The sequence below is a fragment of the Octopus sinensis genome, linkage group LG5, assembly GCF_006345805.1.
Source record: "Octopus sinensis linkage group LG5, ASM634580v1, whole genome shotgun sequence".
Taxonomy (NCBI): domain Eukaryota; kingdom Metazoa; phylum Mollusca; class Cephalopoda; order Octopoda; family Octopodidae; genus Octopus; species Octopus sinensis.
Window position 1 is genome coordinate 16,239,588 of NC_043001.1, and position 17,928 is coordinate 16,257,515.

General features: G+C 40.3%; 1 protein-coding gene across 2 annotated transcripts in view; it reads right to left on the bottom strand.

Moving 5' to 3' along the window:
- Positions 1–17,928, bottom strand: part of LOC115211836 (beta-galactosidase-1-like protein 2) — a 103,867-nt gene that overhangs the window by 1,528 nt on the left and 84,411 nt on the right. For both annotated transcript variants that reach the window (XR_004999330.1, XM_029780554.2), the window contains exons 14-18: positions 16,899–16,970; positions 15,778–15,874; positions 12,478–12,565; positions 4,640–4,754; positions 322–438 (exon numbers count right to left, since the gene is read on the bottom strand). Coding sequence is in view for 1 of the 2 variants with exons in the window: in XM_029780554.2 (XP_029636414.1) it covers positions 322–438; positions 4,640–4,754; positions 12,478–12,565; positions 15,778–15,874; positions 16,899–16,970 (489 nt within the window). In the remaining variant the exon portion in view is untranslated. The remainder of the gene's footprint in view (positions 1–321; positions 439–4,639; positions 4,755–12,477; positions 12,566–15,777; positions 15,875–16,898; positions 16,971–17,928) is intronic.

The following is a 17,928-nucleotide window of genomic DNA, read 5'->3' on the forward strand; positions in this document are numbered from 1 at the left end:
TGGAGCCTGGTGCAGATATCTGGTTCGCCAGCCCTCAGTCAAAATCGTCCAACCCATGCTAGCATGGAAAGCGGACGTTAAACAATGATTATTATTATTATTATTATTATTAGTCAACAAGTTAGTCATTTAACTGATAAACTAATCAATTATTTGACTAATTATTTAATCAATCAATCAGCTAGGTTCATCAGAGTCCCCTTGTTTCCACTCATGATCTCATCGTTGATGTACTCTCTTTATACTCTCAATAAGGACTCTCCTACAACAATAAATAACAAAGCAGTATTTAATGGAATCTCACTCAGAGTTTCAACTTACAACATTGAGGCCAATCTCTAAAAGTGGTGCTGGTAGATACAAAGTCTTCTGTGGTCCAATGTTCCAGTAGCGGCCAAGATTAAAGCCATTCACTATAACAATTCCTTTCACCCAACCCTGAAAATATAAAACAGAATCATGCAATCAAAATGTATGTTAAAGAGAGTAAAGAAAAGGTAAGTAGAAGATGGGGAGAGAGAGAGAGAGAGAGATTTTTTTATTTCTTTTACTTGTTCCAGTCATGGGACTGTGGCCATGCTGGAACACTGCATTGAAGAATTTTTTGTCAAAGAAATCAACCCTGGCACTTATTTTTTTTTTAAAGTCTGGTAATTATTTTATTAGTCTCTCTTGCTGAACAACTAAGTTACAGGGACGTACAGACACCAAAACCAGTTGTCAAACAGCAGTAGGGGGACAAACACAAACAAACAGACACACACATACACACAAGAGTCCATACAAATTAGAAATTATGGTTAAAAAAGTAAATAAGGTTTGAAAAAGCACAAAAGTAAATTTTAGAGAATGCTTAATATTTTTGTTACAGTAAGTAATCTTTATATATAAAAGTCAAGTTGTGTGTCTGTCTCCTACGATTTAGATTCCTAACTACTCCCACATTTTGCGGTGCAGTTTAACCAAAACCGGGTATCTTATAGTCGTGATTCATATCGGGCCCTTCTGGGTATTATTAGCGCGCGTCTACGACGAGTCTACGATTTAAAAAAATATTTACCATAATTTTCCCCCATTTTAATGCATTTTTTCGATATTATATAAGGGAAGTAACTCTCTAAAAATGTCTACGATGAGTCAACGATTTAAAAAAAAATTTACCATCACTTTTTTCGCATTTTTAATGCATTTTTTTGCTATTTTTTGGCTATAACTCTCTAAAAATGCTTATATAGTTATTTCCCTTACAAACCAGAGCAACGCCGGGCGATACTGCTAGTTGTAAATATAACTGGTTTTGATGTATCCATCTTATCAAATATATAAAATAATTTTTTAGGAAGTGAAAAAGGAAAAAATAATTGGTGGGGTTAACAGTTTGTACCCATGCATAGGGAATTTTTTTATTTAAGAATCATTTCTTATATATGTTTTGTTTATATAGGGGTGGGGTTCAAGGGTTCAAATTCCAAGAATTCTATTGAAAAGAAATCTTTTGAAGTGATCAAGGAGTTTCTATTTAGGATATGGTCAGTTGTGTGTGTGTGTTTTTTTAAAAATATATTGTCAAAACATTTTTAATATAGGCGTAGGAGTGGCTGTGTGGTCAGTAGCTTGCTTACCAACCACATGGTTTTGGGTTCAGTCCCACTGCGTGGCACCTTGGGCAAGTGTCTTCTACTATAGCCTCGGGCTGACAAAAGCCTTGTGAGTGGATTTGGAAGACAGAAACTGAAAGAAGCCCATCATGTGTGTATGTGTGTGTGTGTATCTTTGTGTATCTGTGTTTGTCCCCCAACATCACTTGACAACCGATGCTGGTGTGTTTACGTCCCCGTAACTTAGTGGTTCAGCAAAAGAGACTGATAGAATAAGTACTAGGCTTCCAAAGAATAAGTCCTGGGGTTGATTTGCTCGACTAAAGGTGGTGCTCCAGTATGGCCACAGTCAAATGACTGAAACAAGTAAAAGAGTAATTGAGAGAATACAGGTCAGTGGTTAAGTGGCTTTTTAAGGATGATCATTCAAAGGATTTATAAGGAGTTATCTTTCATTTGCCTAGAAACCATAGTGAGGGTCATTCCACAGTTGAGCTGGAACAGCCAGGAAAAGAAATAGGCATGAAGAAGCCAAATATTTAAGTGACCAAAGGCAAATGATGCAATTAGTTATAAGAAATTCACAGGGTCTTCTTCTTCTTGTCTTGGGTTGAGCTGGCTTCATTCATCCTCAATGCTGCATCTCTCACAAATGCCGACCAGGCCTGGCGATTTGAGGCTAACAACCACGTGATCTCCAACCACTCCTTATTCCAGTGGCAAACGCTGTAGATATGGGGGGCCTAGGTTGGGTTCCAGATCAGCCTCGACTGTCACCAACCAGGTTTTTCGTTGTCCACCACATCGCTTTCGCCAACCCTGAAGGGGAGCTGGGGCAATTGCTTCGTAGATGAATTCTCCTGGTTGACGACGAAGGGCATGACCCAGCCAACGCAGACGTCTCGTTAGGATGACTTGTCGGAGGGAGGTCATTCTGCACTGGTGTCGCACCGAATTGTTGGAGACAAAGTGATGCCATCGCCCACTGACATTCACTGATGTTGTGTTGAAGAAACTGAAGAATAAAAAGCCAAAGAAAAAAGAAAAAAAAAACACTAAACACCAGAGCTGAAGACACCTCTGAAAGTAGGGGGGGTGCCATAATGCAAATGGTAGAGAAGTAGGGGCTGACACCAGTTGTGGTTCCTCCTGATGATGTCCTCCTCAGCCACTGGATCCTATAAAGGAGCTGTTGAGGCAGTGAACCATGAAAGGTGGTTAGAATTCTGGTTGTGCATGAGTGTATGTATGTGTTGTTTTGTCTGAGTGTGTGGGTGTGTATATGTGTGTCTATGCATGCGTATTGTAAGGTATGGCCTATATATAGGGTGCAGCAGAAGTAATGCCCCTTTTGCATCTAATAACTTTTATAGAATATAAATGTTTATTAAGTCATTTTTTTATTGAACACAAATATATTGCGTTACTTAAAAACACGAATAATGAATTCTTTTATTCCTTTACATGTTTCAGTCATTTGACTGCGGCCATGTTGGAGCACAGCCTTTTTAGTTGAACAAATCGACCCCAAGACTTATTCTTTGTAAACCTAGTACTTATTCTATCCATCTTTTTTTTGCTGAACCACTAAGTCAAGGGGACGTAAACACACCAGCATCAGTCGTCAGGTGATATTATTGGAGGCACAAACAAACACACACACACATGCATGCATACAGTTTCCGGTCCACTCACAAGGCTTTGGTCAGCCTGAGCCTATAGTAGAAGACACTTGTCCAATATGTCATGCAGTGGGACTGAACCCGCAACCATGCGGTTGGTAAGCAAACTACTTACCACAGTCACGAATGAAAAAAATCACAGAAGTTTTAGGATGGAAGGCGGCGAGCTGGCAGAAACGTTAGCATGCTGAACAAAATGCTTAGCGGTATTTCGTCTGCCGCTATGTTCTGAGTTCAAATTCCTCCGAGGTTGACTTTGCTTTTCATCCTTTTGGGGTCGATTAAATAAGTGCCAGTTACGCACTGGGGTCGATATAATCGACTTAATCCATTTGTTTGTCCCTGTTTGTCCTCTCTGTGTTTAGCCCCTTGTGGGTAGTAAAGAAATAGGTATTTCGTCTGCCATTACGTTCTAAGTTCAAATTCCTCCTAGGTTGAGTTTGCCTTTCATCCTTTCGGGGTTGATACCAGTTATGTACTGGGGTCAATGTAATCGACTTAATCCATTTGTTTATCCCCTCTGTGTTTAGCCCCTTGTGGGCAATAAAGAAAGAAGTTTTAGGATGTAAAAAAGCAACTCAATTAGAAACTAGGGAACTCAAATACAAAAGGGCAATACTTCTGTCACACCCTGTATATATATAGGACCTTAATGAATGACAAGAAAACAGGAATCAAGTAACCAATTTCATTACCTAAATACACACACTCACACACACACGTACTTATATGCATATAAATAATTATAAATAATAAATGCGCCCTTTTAAAGCCTAGCCAGGTTCATGAGCCTGATTTCCCGGTTTCAATAGCATGTGTTCCCCAGCCAGACGGGATGCCAGTCCATCGCAGCGTTATTTATTTTTGCCAGCTGAGTGGACTGGAGCAACGTGAAATGAAGTGTTTTGCTCAAGAGCACAACGCGTCACCCGGTTCAGGAATCGAAACCAGAATCTTACGATCATGATGCTGACACCCTAACCACTAAGCCATGCGCCTTCACACTTATATGCATATAGAAACCATAAAAAAGAAATAGAAAATGCACAGTGAAGAATGACGACAGAGAAAAAGAGGTGATGGATGAACAGAAAAAGAAAGGAAGGAAAAGAGAGAGAGAGAGAGAGAGAGAGAGAGAAAAGAATGAAAGAAAGAAAAAATGAAAAGAGAGAGAGAAAGACAATCTTTAAGAAAGAAAAATAGGAAGGAAAAGAAGATTAGGTTATGAGGTGAGTGAATGAGAAAGTAGGATTCAAATTGTTTAGCAAATAGAAAAGAAAAAACAGAAAGTAAAAAAAATAAAAAATAAATAGAAATAAAAAAATAAAAAATAAATAGAAATGAAGGGGTTATTCTCACATCAAGGTTGAGGAATGTATCTGCAGGATGAGAAGATAGGGTGAAAGTGATTTTGTACATCGCTGGTGAGTGTACCTCAGGAATTACATCCTTCCAGTTGTCCGATTCTGCCACTCTGGAATAAATGGAAAGAATAATAATAATAATAATAATTAATTCTTTTTATTGGCCACAAGGGCTGACACACATGATTAGAAAACATAAAGGGACAAAACAGGACGAAAGGTTACAAAGGGTTTTGTCCGTTTGTGAAAAAAATCGTGTAAAAACAGTGTAACAATCAAATAATATAACAACGAAAAACTCCCAATAGGGGGAGGCGCTTCGAAAGGTTCCTGGTGGAAAAAAAAACCCCATAAAAGCCAACGGGAACCTGGTCAAAAGGGGGGTAGAGAGTCCCTTTTCTCCTTTTATAGTACCTTTTTGAATCACAGGCGAAACCTGAGAACTGGTCCATTTATATTGGCCATTCTTGCACAATTCACCCACCTTTCAGAAAACTTGCTATCAGACAGCACCCTCCTCTCATCTTCCTTTTCAAGTGAAACTTGAAAAAGTTGATGAGGTCTTGACCAAAGAGTAAAGTGTCTGACTTTAGCCCTTTCAAACGGGTCCACCATACAACCTCTTTCGCCACAGCCACTAGGCACAAGAAAACGGCCTCGTCCTACTTGTTAAAGGAGGTCGGTGGGGCAATCCTCACTATGGATTCGGCTGATAGCCGGATCCGTCCTACACGTGACAGTAGCTGTTCGACATAAACCCATAGTTCAGCAATACTTGGGCACTGGACGAGTGCGTGCAGAACGGTTTCATCGTCCTGGCAACACCTCGGGCAGGCCCGGCTGACGGCATAGTTCTTTTATTTTTTATTTGTTTCAGTTATTAGACTGCGGCCATGCTGGGGCACTGCCTTGAAGAATTTATAATCAAATGTATCGACTCGAGTACTTTTTTTTTAAGCCTGCTACTTATTCTATCGATCTCTTTTGTTGAACTGCTAAGTGATGGTGGGGAGGGGGACAAACACAGACACACAAATACATACATATTATATATCCATACATACATACACATAGATATATATATATATATCATCATCATCATCATCATCGTTTAACGTCCGTTTTCCGTGCTAGCACGGGTTGGACGGTTCGACCGGGGTCTGGGAAGCCAGAAGGCTGCACCAGGCCCAGTCTGATTTGGCAGTGTTTCTACGGCTGGATGTACTTCCTAACGCCAACCACTCCGTGAGTGTAGTGGGTGCTTTTTAATTGCCACTGACACAGGTGCCAGGGGAGTCTGGCAGCGGCCACGATCGGTTGGTGCTTTTTCGTGCCACCAGCACAGAAGCCAGTCAAGATATATATATATATATATATATTACTCTATTTAAAGCAGCAGAAAATTCAACAAAACCTTGTTACTCTGAGTTTCCCGTTGCTGTCCTATTACTCTACCACTGGTATTTGAGTACTCTTTTTTCCACCTTGTTTCACATTTATGTGTTTACTCCGGTATATATATATCTATACATATATATATATATATATATATATATATATATATATATATATATATATACATATATATATATTGTGTTATTTGAATTTATGGAAAGGAATCCCATAAAACTCAACAAATTTGTTAAAAATGAGAAGAGATGTTAAATTTAAGAGAATTTTAAAATTCTCTTAAATTTTAACATTTTCTCTTCTCCATTTTTAACAAATTTGTTGAGTTTTATGGGATTCCTTTCCATAAATTCATATAACACACTATGTACAAGTATTATTTTCATATTCGCAAACTTACACCAGTGTGCTACCAGCAAAATATGAAGAATCTATATCTAAATATTTTAACGTTCATCTCCTTATCTGGATATTAGATTTTAGAAATATCTTAATGTATCATCATCATCATCATCATCACACAGCCACACCTGTAGGTGCAGGTGTGGCTGTGTGGTAAGAAGCTTGCTTCCCAACCACATGGTTCTGGGTTCAGTCCCACAGAGTGGAACTTCAGGAAAGTGTCATCTACTACAGCCTCAAGCTGACCAAAGCCCTGTGAGTAAATTTGATAGACAGAAGCATGTGTGTGAGTGTGAAACCACCACTGCTTGGTGAGCAGTGTTGGTTTGTTTACATCCCCATAACTTAGGAGTACAGCAAATGAGACCAACAGAATAAGTACCTGTCTTTAAAATTCTTCAAGGTGGTGCACCAGTATGGCCACGGTATAAGGATTAGAACAAGTAAAAAGTTAAAAGCCAAAAGATCATTATCACTGAATTGTTGCCCGTTCCAGACTCAAACTGAGTGGTGGTGGTCGTGGTGGAAGTACTTATTGGTTCAGTTAAAAGAAATCGGATCCCCACCCCACCAACCGTTCTTAATAGAATGTTTGTCACTTGGATCGCAGTCATTGCTCAGATCACGTGTGATTTGCTAAGAAGTATGGCAGTTTCAAGAGAGAATTTCCTCCTACTGTTGTTTGGTGCTGCCTGGTAAATGGTAGCTGTTGGAGGAACATTGCACGTTACGTACTCTAAGCGCCTTCACGTGACCTGCTTCTCCCACCTACTGCTCAACTCTGCTCTAAAAATAAAGGCTTTGTGTTCTGCAGTTGATTGTCTCGTTGCTACCTTCAAGGCTGCTACTGTAAAAGACAAACACCACTGAGAACAATTGAAAACAATCGGTTATTCACCTCTGCCAGTTGTAACCAGGTGGGGTAGTTGGTTGGGTGCCTGAAATTGCTATGCCAGGAACCTTGCAGAAGTTACAAAAATTGTTGGGACTTTCGAGGATGAAAGCATTTTGGTGCAGAGAGCGAAATAAGCTGAGCAAAATCCTGAGATCAGGACTATCATCATCATCATCATCGTTTAACGTCCGCTTTCCATGCTGGCATGGGTTGGACGATTTGACTGAGGTCTGGCAAACCAGATGGCTGCACCAGACCCCAATCTTGATCTGGCAGAGTTTTTACAGCTGGATGCCCTTCCTAACGCTAACCACTCAGAGAGTGCAGTGGGTGCTTTTACGTGCCACCGGCACGAGGGCCAGTCAGGCAGTACTGGCAACGGCCACTAACCTCATACGAATCTTTTCAAACTATCAACAATTGAAAGAGTTGATTTTAAAAAGTGAGTCAACAGCCTTCACCATTTACGATTCTTACAAAAGCCTCAAAGAACTGAAATTCAACAAAGATCCATGTTTTATCAAGAATTACATTGATTTTAGATTCAATAAAAACCAAATCAATTTGATAATTCAGCTAATGAATCCCAAAGTTTCACCTGTGGAATATATGAATCTGCTACAATACCAAAAGTCATTGGCTGCTGTAGAATGCAGTCTTTCAATGCGGAAAAAAATTCCTGGCAGCAAATAGAAATTTTTTGCCTATAAATCCATTGTACTCTAATAAAGTTCCACAACATCTATGTTTTTAAATTGTTTTGATAATACCTGTATATCATAAAGAAATGAAAACTAGAGTGAACTCTCAAATGATTATGGATATATTAATAATAATGAGGTTAAAATCTGTCAATAATGTTTAAAAAATATAAAAATAAGGTTAAAATCAAGTGATTTTTAAGGTTAAAAGAAATTGCCCAAGTGATAAGACTTTCAAATAGACTTTCTGAGTCACAGGCATGTGTTCAACTTCATCAGATTTTGTAAACACCTGTCTTACTATCCCTGATGAGTCTGTGCTTTTCCTGCCTTCATATTCTTAAAAGTCCTTTCAGCCTTTTAAATATTCAACAGTCAACCTCAGTAGTGGTCCCTCTGCTGTATCCATGGGGAGTAAATGCCCTCCCTCCCTCTCTCTCTCTCTCTGTGACAGCATAATCATACCATTTTTCTTTTCATGCTTCAGAGGTGGGGGGCAAGTGTACCACTGTTATTTCACAGTCACTTTTCACCAGTGTTGGCCCAATTTACACTGATATATTATCTCGCATCCTGATTGTCATTATCTTCATAGTACAGAACACTTGAAAACCTCTTATGCTTGGCTTCTTTCTTCTTAACAAAAACCTAATATCTAGCCACCAGATAAGATTTCTTGCTTTCCACATTCCTTCTGTTTTATTTCCAGATCTACTCGAGATTGAATATTTTTAGCTCCTTGCTCAAATTAAATCTCTTTGAACATTTAATGGCTAAACATGATGTTAGTGAAGAAACATTTTCTGCTATTATTATTAAGAGTATTAGAGTTTATTCTATTAATATTATTAGAGCGCATTAATTAACATTCAGTCTAGCTGTGTACAAAATGACCCAGTTTATTAATAGAAATTAAGTTGAGAGAGATGAATGGTTGTGTTCCCTAGTCTTGATATTACATGTAAGAGACTGATAGAATAGAGGTCTAGGCTTAAGTCCAGGGGTCGATTTGTTTGACTAAAAGTGGTGCTCTAGCATGGCCACAGTCAAATGACTGAAACAAGCAAAGGAAAATATATGTATATATGATGGGCTTCTAACCAGTTTTCATCTGCCAAATTCACTCACAAAGCACTAGTCGACCCGGGGCTATAGTATAAGACCTTTGCCTGAAGTGCCACACAGTGGGACAGAACCCAAAACCATGTGATTGCAATGCAAGCTTCTTAACCACAGACTGAAGCCCTCACCTAGAACAGAACAGAAACCTTCAAGTAAGCCTTGGTGTTATATTTAGATAGATCTGAAATTTTGTTAGTTTGTGAGTAAAAGCTTAAGTACTTGAAATCTAATCCTATATAACTACGTTGTTTTCCTTCCTTAAATTACTTACATCGTGATTAACAAGCATTCTTTAATTACAGTAATGACCTGCATTTGAAACACGCACAGGTGCCTCTGCGTACATGTACACGCACATACACTTGCGTCAGAAATTAATTAGCACTTCTCAAATTTCTACATTAAATAGGTTAAATCAATTAACCTATGAGCTGTTCAAAACGTCTTACGCGATGAGAAAACTTAGTATGGTGTGATTTCGGTCCTTGCGAGGCACTACCTATATCTATTAAACAAAGGAAGATTTGTCTGCATCCGCACTCCAAGTTGTTGTTGCACTGCTATGTCAACATCATAAGGCTGTAGACTCTCAAACTGCTCTGCAAACAAAGTTACGTCATCGTTCTGCGCAACAGTGAACTCGCAACAAAGCAATAGTTCGAGATATGGCCACTAGGTGACAGCACATACCATGAGTGAAGAGCAAATCAAGGGTGCTAATTAATTTCTGACGGTAGTGTACTTCAATACATGCCACGACTCATGATTAGGATCATGATCATTTAACTGCCTTCAATGCTGAATGATTTGATAAGAGCTGACCAGGCAGAACACTGCATCAGACTTCTGTGTCTGTTTTGGCATGGATGCCCTTCCTAACACCAACCACCCAACAGATTGGATTTATACTTACTCTTTTACTTGTTTAAGTCATGTTACTGCGGCCATGCTGGAGCACCGCCTTTAGTCGAGCAAATCCACCCCAGGACTTATTCTTTGTAAGCCTAGTACTTGTTCTATCGATTTCTTTTGCCGAACCACTAAGTTATAGGGACGTAAACACACCAGAATCGGTTGTCAAGCGATGCTGGGGGGACAAACACAGACACACACACATACATTTATATACATATATATGACGGGCTTCTTTCAGTTTTTGTCTACCAAATCCACTCACAAGGCTTTGGTCGGACCGAGGTTATAGTACAAGACACTTGCAGAAGGTGCCATGCAGTGGGACTGAACCTGGAACCATGTGGTTCGTAAGCAAGCTACTTACCACACAGCCACTCCTTCGCCTGGTACATAATTTTTTTTGTGCAGGGGTTCCTAGGGACATGTAATTTATTTTAAGGGTTATGCAAAGGGTAAAAAGGTTGAGAAACACTGAAACAGACTATTGTACATATTTGTCTAAGAGCAGCTAGATGGGGACACGGATACGGATCCTAGACTTCTGTTGTCCATGGAAGATGGTTCTGCAATTTCTTGTTGAATGACCTGCACAATTGATTTGTTTAGGGATCAAATGCACGTGCAGTACATTCACTCGCTCCCTCCATCAAACCAATATTGCATGAACAGGTGTACAGTGTACCACACCTGAGGTGTTGAAGAGACAGTAGGGCAATGTGAGTTGAAGTCATCATCATCATCATTTAATGTCTCCTTTCCATGCTAGCATGAGTTGGATGATTTGACTGAGGTCTGGCGATCCAGACTCCAATCTGATCTGGCAGAGTTTCTACAGCTGGATGCCTTTCCTAACACCAACCACTCTGAGGGTGTAGTGGGTGCTTTTATGTGCCACCAGCATGAGGGCCAGTTTGATGGTACTGGCAACAGCCATGCCCAAATGGTGCTTTTTATGTGCCACCTGCACAGGAGCCAGTCCAGCGGCACTGGCGACGACCTCCCTTGAATGTTTCACATGCCACCAGCAGAAGTGTTAGTAAGGTGATGCAGTAACGATCATGCTCGAATGGCGTGCTTAACGTACCATTGGCACAAAGGCTAGCATGTTGCTCTGGCAACAATCTCACTCATATGGTACTCTTAGTGCTCCACTAGCAACGGATGCCAGTCACCGAGTTTGATTTAGACTTCGATTTCACTTGCCTCAACAGGTCTTCGCAAGCAGAATTTAGTGTCCGATGAAGGAAAGGTACGCATAAGTGGACTGGTTACACCCCTGGTATAGGCCACAAGGTTATGGTAAGTGTTTTGTTAATAACACATCACATTACATGGTCCAGGAACTGAAACTGTGATCTTACTATCGTGAGTGCAACACCTGAACAACTAGGCCATGTGTGCTTGTCAATATGGGAATATACAAACAGAATACTCTGACAAGTTGTTGAACTACTGCTAGTGTAAGCATACAGATAACATGACAAACAAAAATCAAGCTGAAAGCAAGTATAAGTGCTGATAAAACAACAAACATATTTTGCAAAGTCATCTCTGGAAACATGGGCAGATTCAGACCAGAGATGATACCAACCCAGCTGAAACTGGCTCTGGTTCTGCAGTACAAATGTCTTGTTTTTGTAAGTTCTGAATTAGAATCTTCCACCAAACCTTGGTCACAATTTATGTTCCTAATACTAGCTTAATGATAACTAAGTTATTTTACTAAATTCTTTGTTAAATTTAAAATTAATTGAAAGAAACCCAGAGCATCTCAATGGAAATATGGTAGCAAAAGGGTTAACAAATGATTAATTTAACCCTTTCATTACCAACCTGGCTGAAACTGCCTCTGGTTCTGCAGTACAAATGTCTTTGTTTTCGTAAGTTCTGAATTAAAATCTTCCACCAAACCTTAGTCACAATTTATGTTTCTAACACTAGCTTAATGATAACTAAGTTATTTTACTAAATTCTTTATTATAGGTGCAGGAGTAGCTGTATGGTAAGTAGATTGCTTACCAGCCACGTGGTTTCGGGTTCAGTCCCACCGCTAGGCACCTACTATAGCTTCGGGCCAACCAAAGCCTTGTGAGTGGATTTGGTAGACGGAAACTGAAAGAAGCCTGTTGTGTATATATATATATATATATGTGTGTGTGTGTTTATGTGTCTGTGTTTGTTCCTGCAACATTGTTTGACCACTGATGCTGGTGTATTTATGTCCCCCTAAATTAGCGGTTTGGCAATAGAGACCGATAGAATAAGTACTGGGCTTACAAAGAATAAGCCATGGGTTGATTTGCTCGACTAAAGGCGGTGCTCTAGCATGGCCACAGTCAAATGACTGAAACAAGTAAAAGAGTAATTAAAATAAAGATAATTATTTACTTGTCAAGAAATTCGCTGGAAAAGTCCAATGGGTAGATATTCCAATATTCTTCAAGTTTTCCATCTAAATACACTTCACCATCTAAACCTGAAACAAAGATTCATTTAAATTAATTATGAGGAATAAAATTAATAATAGCTGAATGGGTTAATTACCTCAAAGACTTCTGATTCTAAATTTACAGGTTCAAACCTTTCTATAATTGTTACACTATGTTTTTACATCAAATAATCTTGTTGCTCCAGTGGCACGTAAAAAGAACCATCCGAACATGGTCGATGCCAGTGCCGCCTGACTGGCTCCCATGCTGGTGGCATGTAAAAAGCAGCCACTACTCTCTCAGAGTGGTTGGCGTTAGGAAGGACATCCAGCTGTAGAAACCTTGCCAGATCAGATTGGAGTCTGGTGCGGTGTCCTGGCTTGCCAGTCCCCAGTCAAACCGTTCAACCCATGCCAGTATGGAAAACGTATGTTAACTCATGATGATGATATATAGGTTTCCATCAGAATGTCTGAGACACATTCTGAATGTCGGCTGGCCCTTAAAAACTCCAGACACACAGGTTTTGAGGAAAGCTGATATCTTGAGTTTTGAGGTGAAGGTGCACAAGCACTGGTTACGCTGGACTGGACACCTTATTAGAATGAAGGAGAGCAGGATAAAAAAACACCCCAAAAAACAGATGCTATATGGGGAAATTGTTAGTGGAAAGAGACCCCAGCAGAAACCAAATCTGCGATTTAAGCACTGTGTCAAGTCCTCAATAAAGGCCTGTGATATGCAGGAGATCAACTGATGTGTAACCATGTGATATATATGTAAAATGATGTCATGGCAACTGTTTTATACAAATTATAAACTGTAAGATAAATATGATAGGGCTTAACACAATTATGATATGATGTGTGACTGTAATATAAGCAATATGAGGTAACACAATTATTATTGATCAATTAAAATCAAAATCAAATTCGATGACTGGCATCCATGCTAGCGGGGTGCAAAGAGCACCATACAAGTGTGATCGTTGACAGAGCGGCTAACTGGCTTCCGTGCCAGTGACACTTAAAAGGCACCATTCGAGTGGGATCGTTACCAGCGTCACCTTACTGGCACGGGTGCCCTGTGCTAGTATGGTGCTAAGAGCACCATCTGAGGGTGATCGTTGCCAGAGCGGCTAACTGGCTTCTGTGCTGATGGCATGTAAAAGGGCACCATTTGAGCGGGATCGTTACCAGTGTCGCCTTACTGGCACATGAACAAAACATTCGAGCGAGGTCGTTGCCAGTGCCGCTGGTCTGACTCCTGTGCAGGTGGCACATAAAAAACACCATTTTCCGCGACCGTTGCCAGTACCGCCAGACTGGCCCTCGTGCCGGTGGCACGTAAAAAGCACCCACTACACTCTTGGAGTGGTTGGCGTTAGGAAGGGCATCCAGCTGTAGAAACTCTGCCAGATCAAGATTGGAGCCTGGAGCAGCCATCTGGTTCGCCAGCCCTCAGTCAAAATCGTCCAACCCATGCCAGCATGGAACGCGGACGTTAAACGATGATGATGATGATGATGATGATGATGATATGTGACAGGGCATGATACAATTATGACAGGATGTGTAACTATCTAATATATATGTAACATGATGTGATTTCAACTATGTAATACTGGTTTCAAATTTTGGCACAAGGCTAGCGATTTCAGCAGAGGGGGTAAGTTGAGTACATCAACCCTTTAACATAGTTCTCGGGGAGACTTAGCATGACACAATCTGTTCTACTAAAGACACAAGGCCTGAAACTTTTTGGGTGAGGGGGCTAGTCGATTACATTGACCCCAGTGTTTCACTTGTACTTAATTTATTGACCCCCAAGGGCAAAGTTGGCAGATGCGTGATACAGAATGTAACAAGGTTGGCCCTTGGCCCTTTGAAATATGGGTACTACTCAGTTTTGCCAGCTGAGTGTACTGGAGCAATGTGAAATAAAGTGTCTTGCTCAAGGACACAATGTGTTGCCAGAAATTGAACTCGTGACCTTGTGATCATGAACCAAGCACTATAACCACTATAACCATGTGCCTTCACATAGTAACATATATAACTGAGTGATATGTATACAGTAGAACACAATGCTATGTGACAAGATTTGCCATTGTATAATATATAAATGAAATACCTATTTCTTTAATACCCACAAGGAGCTAAACATAGAGGGGACAAACAAGGATAGACAAACAGATTAAGCCAATTATATCGACCCCAGTGCGTAAATGGTACTTATTTAACTGACCTCGAAAGGATGAAAGGCAAAGTCGACCTCGGTGGAATTTGAACTCAGAACGTAGCGACAGACGAAATACCTATTTCTTTACTAGCCACAAGGGGCTAAACACAGAAGGGACAAACAAGGACAGACAAACGGATTAAGCCAATTATGTCGACCCCACTGCGTAAATGGTACTTATTTAACTGACCTCGAAAGGATGAAAGGCAAAGCCGACCTCGGCAGAATTTGAACTCAGAACGTAGTGGCAGACGAAATACCGCTAAGCATTTCGCCCGGCGTGCTATCGTTTCTGCCAGCTTGCCGCCTTATGATATATAAATGAAATATATCACCATGACCGATCAGGCTATCAGATGTTGCTACACATCGCTGGTCACAATGCGCTTCGCATTGTTTTAGCCTTCAAATGACGCCACCCCGCTGGCTAAGCGAACAGGCCAACAGAGGAAAGAGTGAGAGAAAGTTGTGGCGAAAGTGTACAGCAGGGATCGCCACCACCCCCTGCCAGAGCCTCGTGGAGCTTTAGGTGTTTTCGCTCAATAAACACTCACAACGCCCGGTCTGGGAATCGAAACCGTGATCCCACGACCGCAAGTCCGCTGCCCTAACCACTGGGCCATTTCATATAAATGAAATCATCATCATCATCATCATCATCGTTTAACGTCCGTTTTCCGCGCTAGCACGGGTTGGACGGTTTGACCGGGGTCTGGGAAGCCAGGGGCCGCTCCAGGCTCCAGTCTGATCTGGCAGAGTTTCTACAGCTGGATGCCCTTCCTAACGCCAACCACTCCGCGAGTGGAGTGGGTGCTTTTTACATGCCACCTGTACAGGGGCCGGGGGGTCCGGCATCGGTCACGATCGGTTCGAGCTTTTCTAGAGTTGAGTTGGGGGGGGGGTCCAGCTGAGAAAGGTTCCACCAGTGAAAAGAGAGGGAGAGATAGTGGGGGGTGGGGGGTGCAGGTAATATAGGGAAGCACCAGTGGGGAATATATATGATATATAAATGAAATACCTTTAAACTGATTTGAGAAAGAATGTTTATCATCAAACATCAAATAGTTGACTCGACCTAGGTTTTCCACCAATATACCCAGTTTGATTCCATCATTCTACAACAGAGAAGAGCATTTAATCGGTTATAAATGGTAAAGTAAGCGCTAACTTACCATATTTGATAGCATACAAGACACACTTTTTTTTAACACACACACACACACCCCACCACAAAATAAATGTTTCAGAAAATCACCCTGGGATGCTGGGCCTATATCACGAGCTTTAAACAAAATTTTAATATTTTTACCTTTTGCTCAATTTAAAATTTTAATATTTTTACCTTTTGCTCAATTTATCTGGATTTACCTGTAATTAAAGTCACTTTGAGACAAAAGTTATGCAATAGAATTGATTAAGAACCCTTTCTTTAATTATGTTCCAGATATCACATTAATATGTTGATAAGTAAAAAAAGTTACAGTTATTTAATGAAACAAGCCTAGATTCATGATTATTTTAGAATTTAATTGAAACTCATGAGGGGTGTATTTTGGTCAGAAATATAGTAACGAAAGGGTTAATGCCTTAAAAACTTTCTACTTGGATATATGCAAAAAGGACAACATTTATTAAGAAGAGTGGGAAGAAGTCATCAATGGTCTCTGCTCCAAAAGGAGTGAAGGACTCAAGTAAAGTAAACGGTATAAATAATCAGTGTAGGTGTAGGAGTGGCTGTGTGGTAAGTAGCTTGCTTACGAACCACATGGTTCCGGGTTCAGTCCCACTGCATGGCACCTTGGGCAAGTGTCTTCTACTATGGCTTCGGGCCGATCAAAACCTTGTGAGTGGAATTGGTAGACAGAAACTGAAAGAAGCCCGTCGTATATGTGTATGTATGTGTGTGTGTGTATATGTTTGTGTGTCTGTGTTTGTCCACCCAACATCGCTTGACAACCGATGCTGGTGTGTTTACGTCTCTGTAACGTAACTTAGCGGTTCGGCAAATGAGACTGATAGAATAAGTACTAGGCTTACAAAGAATAAGTCCTGGGTTGATTTGCTCGACTAAAGGCGGTGCTCCAGCATGGCCACAGTCAAATGACTGAAACAAGTAAAAGGGTAAAAGAGTGTACTTACATCAGGGAGGGAAAACTGAGGGTTGGATACAGTCCAGTTGACTGTAAACATCACTTGATGGTTCAGTAAGATCTAAAAATATAAAGCAATAAATCTAATAAATAAAACAGATTTGGATTTGGGTTCTTGTTGAAATCAAACCTACAAATCCATAGGAAGATTTGAACTCAGTACTAAAAGTTATTATTATTATTATTATTACTATTGTTAGTGTTCAGATCACTACTAACCCCAAGAGACGGAGTTCGATTCCAAACAGTGACCTGAACACTAACAATAATAATTATAATAATAATAATGATAATAATAATAATAACAACAACAACATCAAAAAATACCTTAGGAATGAGAACCCAGGTTTGAAATTTCCCCAAGACACCTGATGAAGGCTGGAGGGTATATCAGCTGAAATGTTGTGTTAACAACAAACAAGACGAGGACAAATATCCGTCGAATGTAAATAATGTATGGAGTCAATAGTTTGTACAATTATCATATACAGGTCATCGTTGACTTATGACCTATCCGACTTACAAACGATCGACATTACGATGATTGGCGTGCCAGCTCCTGGCAACAATAGTAAATAGTCCAGTTGAAACCTAATGGGTTTAATTTCTAAGAAATTAACCCTTCTACGGACGATGTCAGCTAACAAACACTTCCCCTAGGTTTGGTTATCAATCACCACTGTGGTTATCCTAAGTCTTGGTTGAATATCCTGTCGCAGAGACTTTGAGGCAAACTTGTATTTGTTTATTAGACGACTGCTTGAGACTCTTAAATTTTTGACTAATGCCATTATAATAGTGCTAGTGCATGCATATACAGTTGCGTGTGTGCACACATACACGCGAGTACTGTCCAAATCTCCGACCAATCACATACAGCTAGCTGGCATTCAGTTGGCGTATCAAGTTTTGGGCATCTTGATTGGGATTTGGATAGAAAATTCACAAAAAAGTCACTTCTATTGATTTTTTTAATGGCTTTGCGAGGTGACTGGAGAAATATAAAGATGTGCACAACC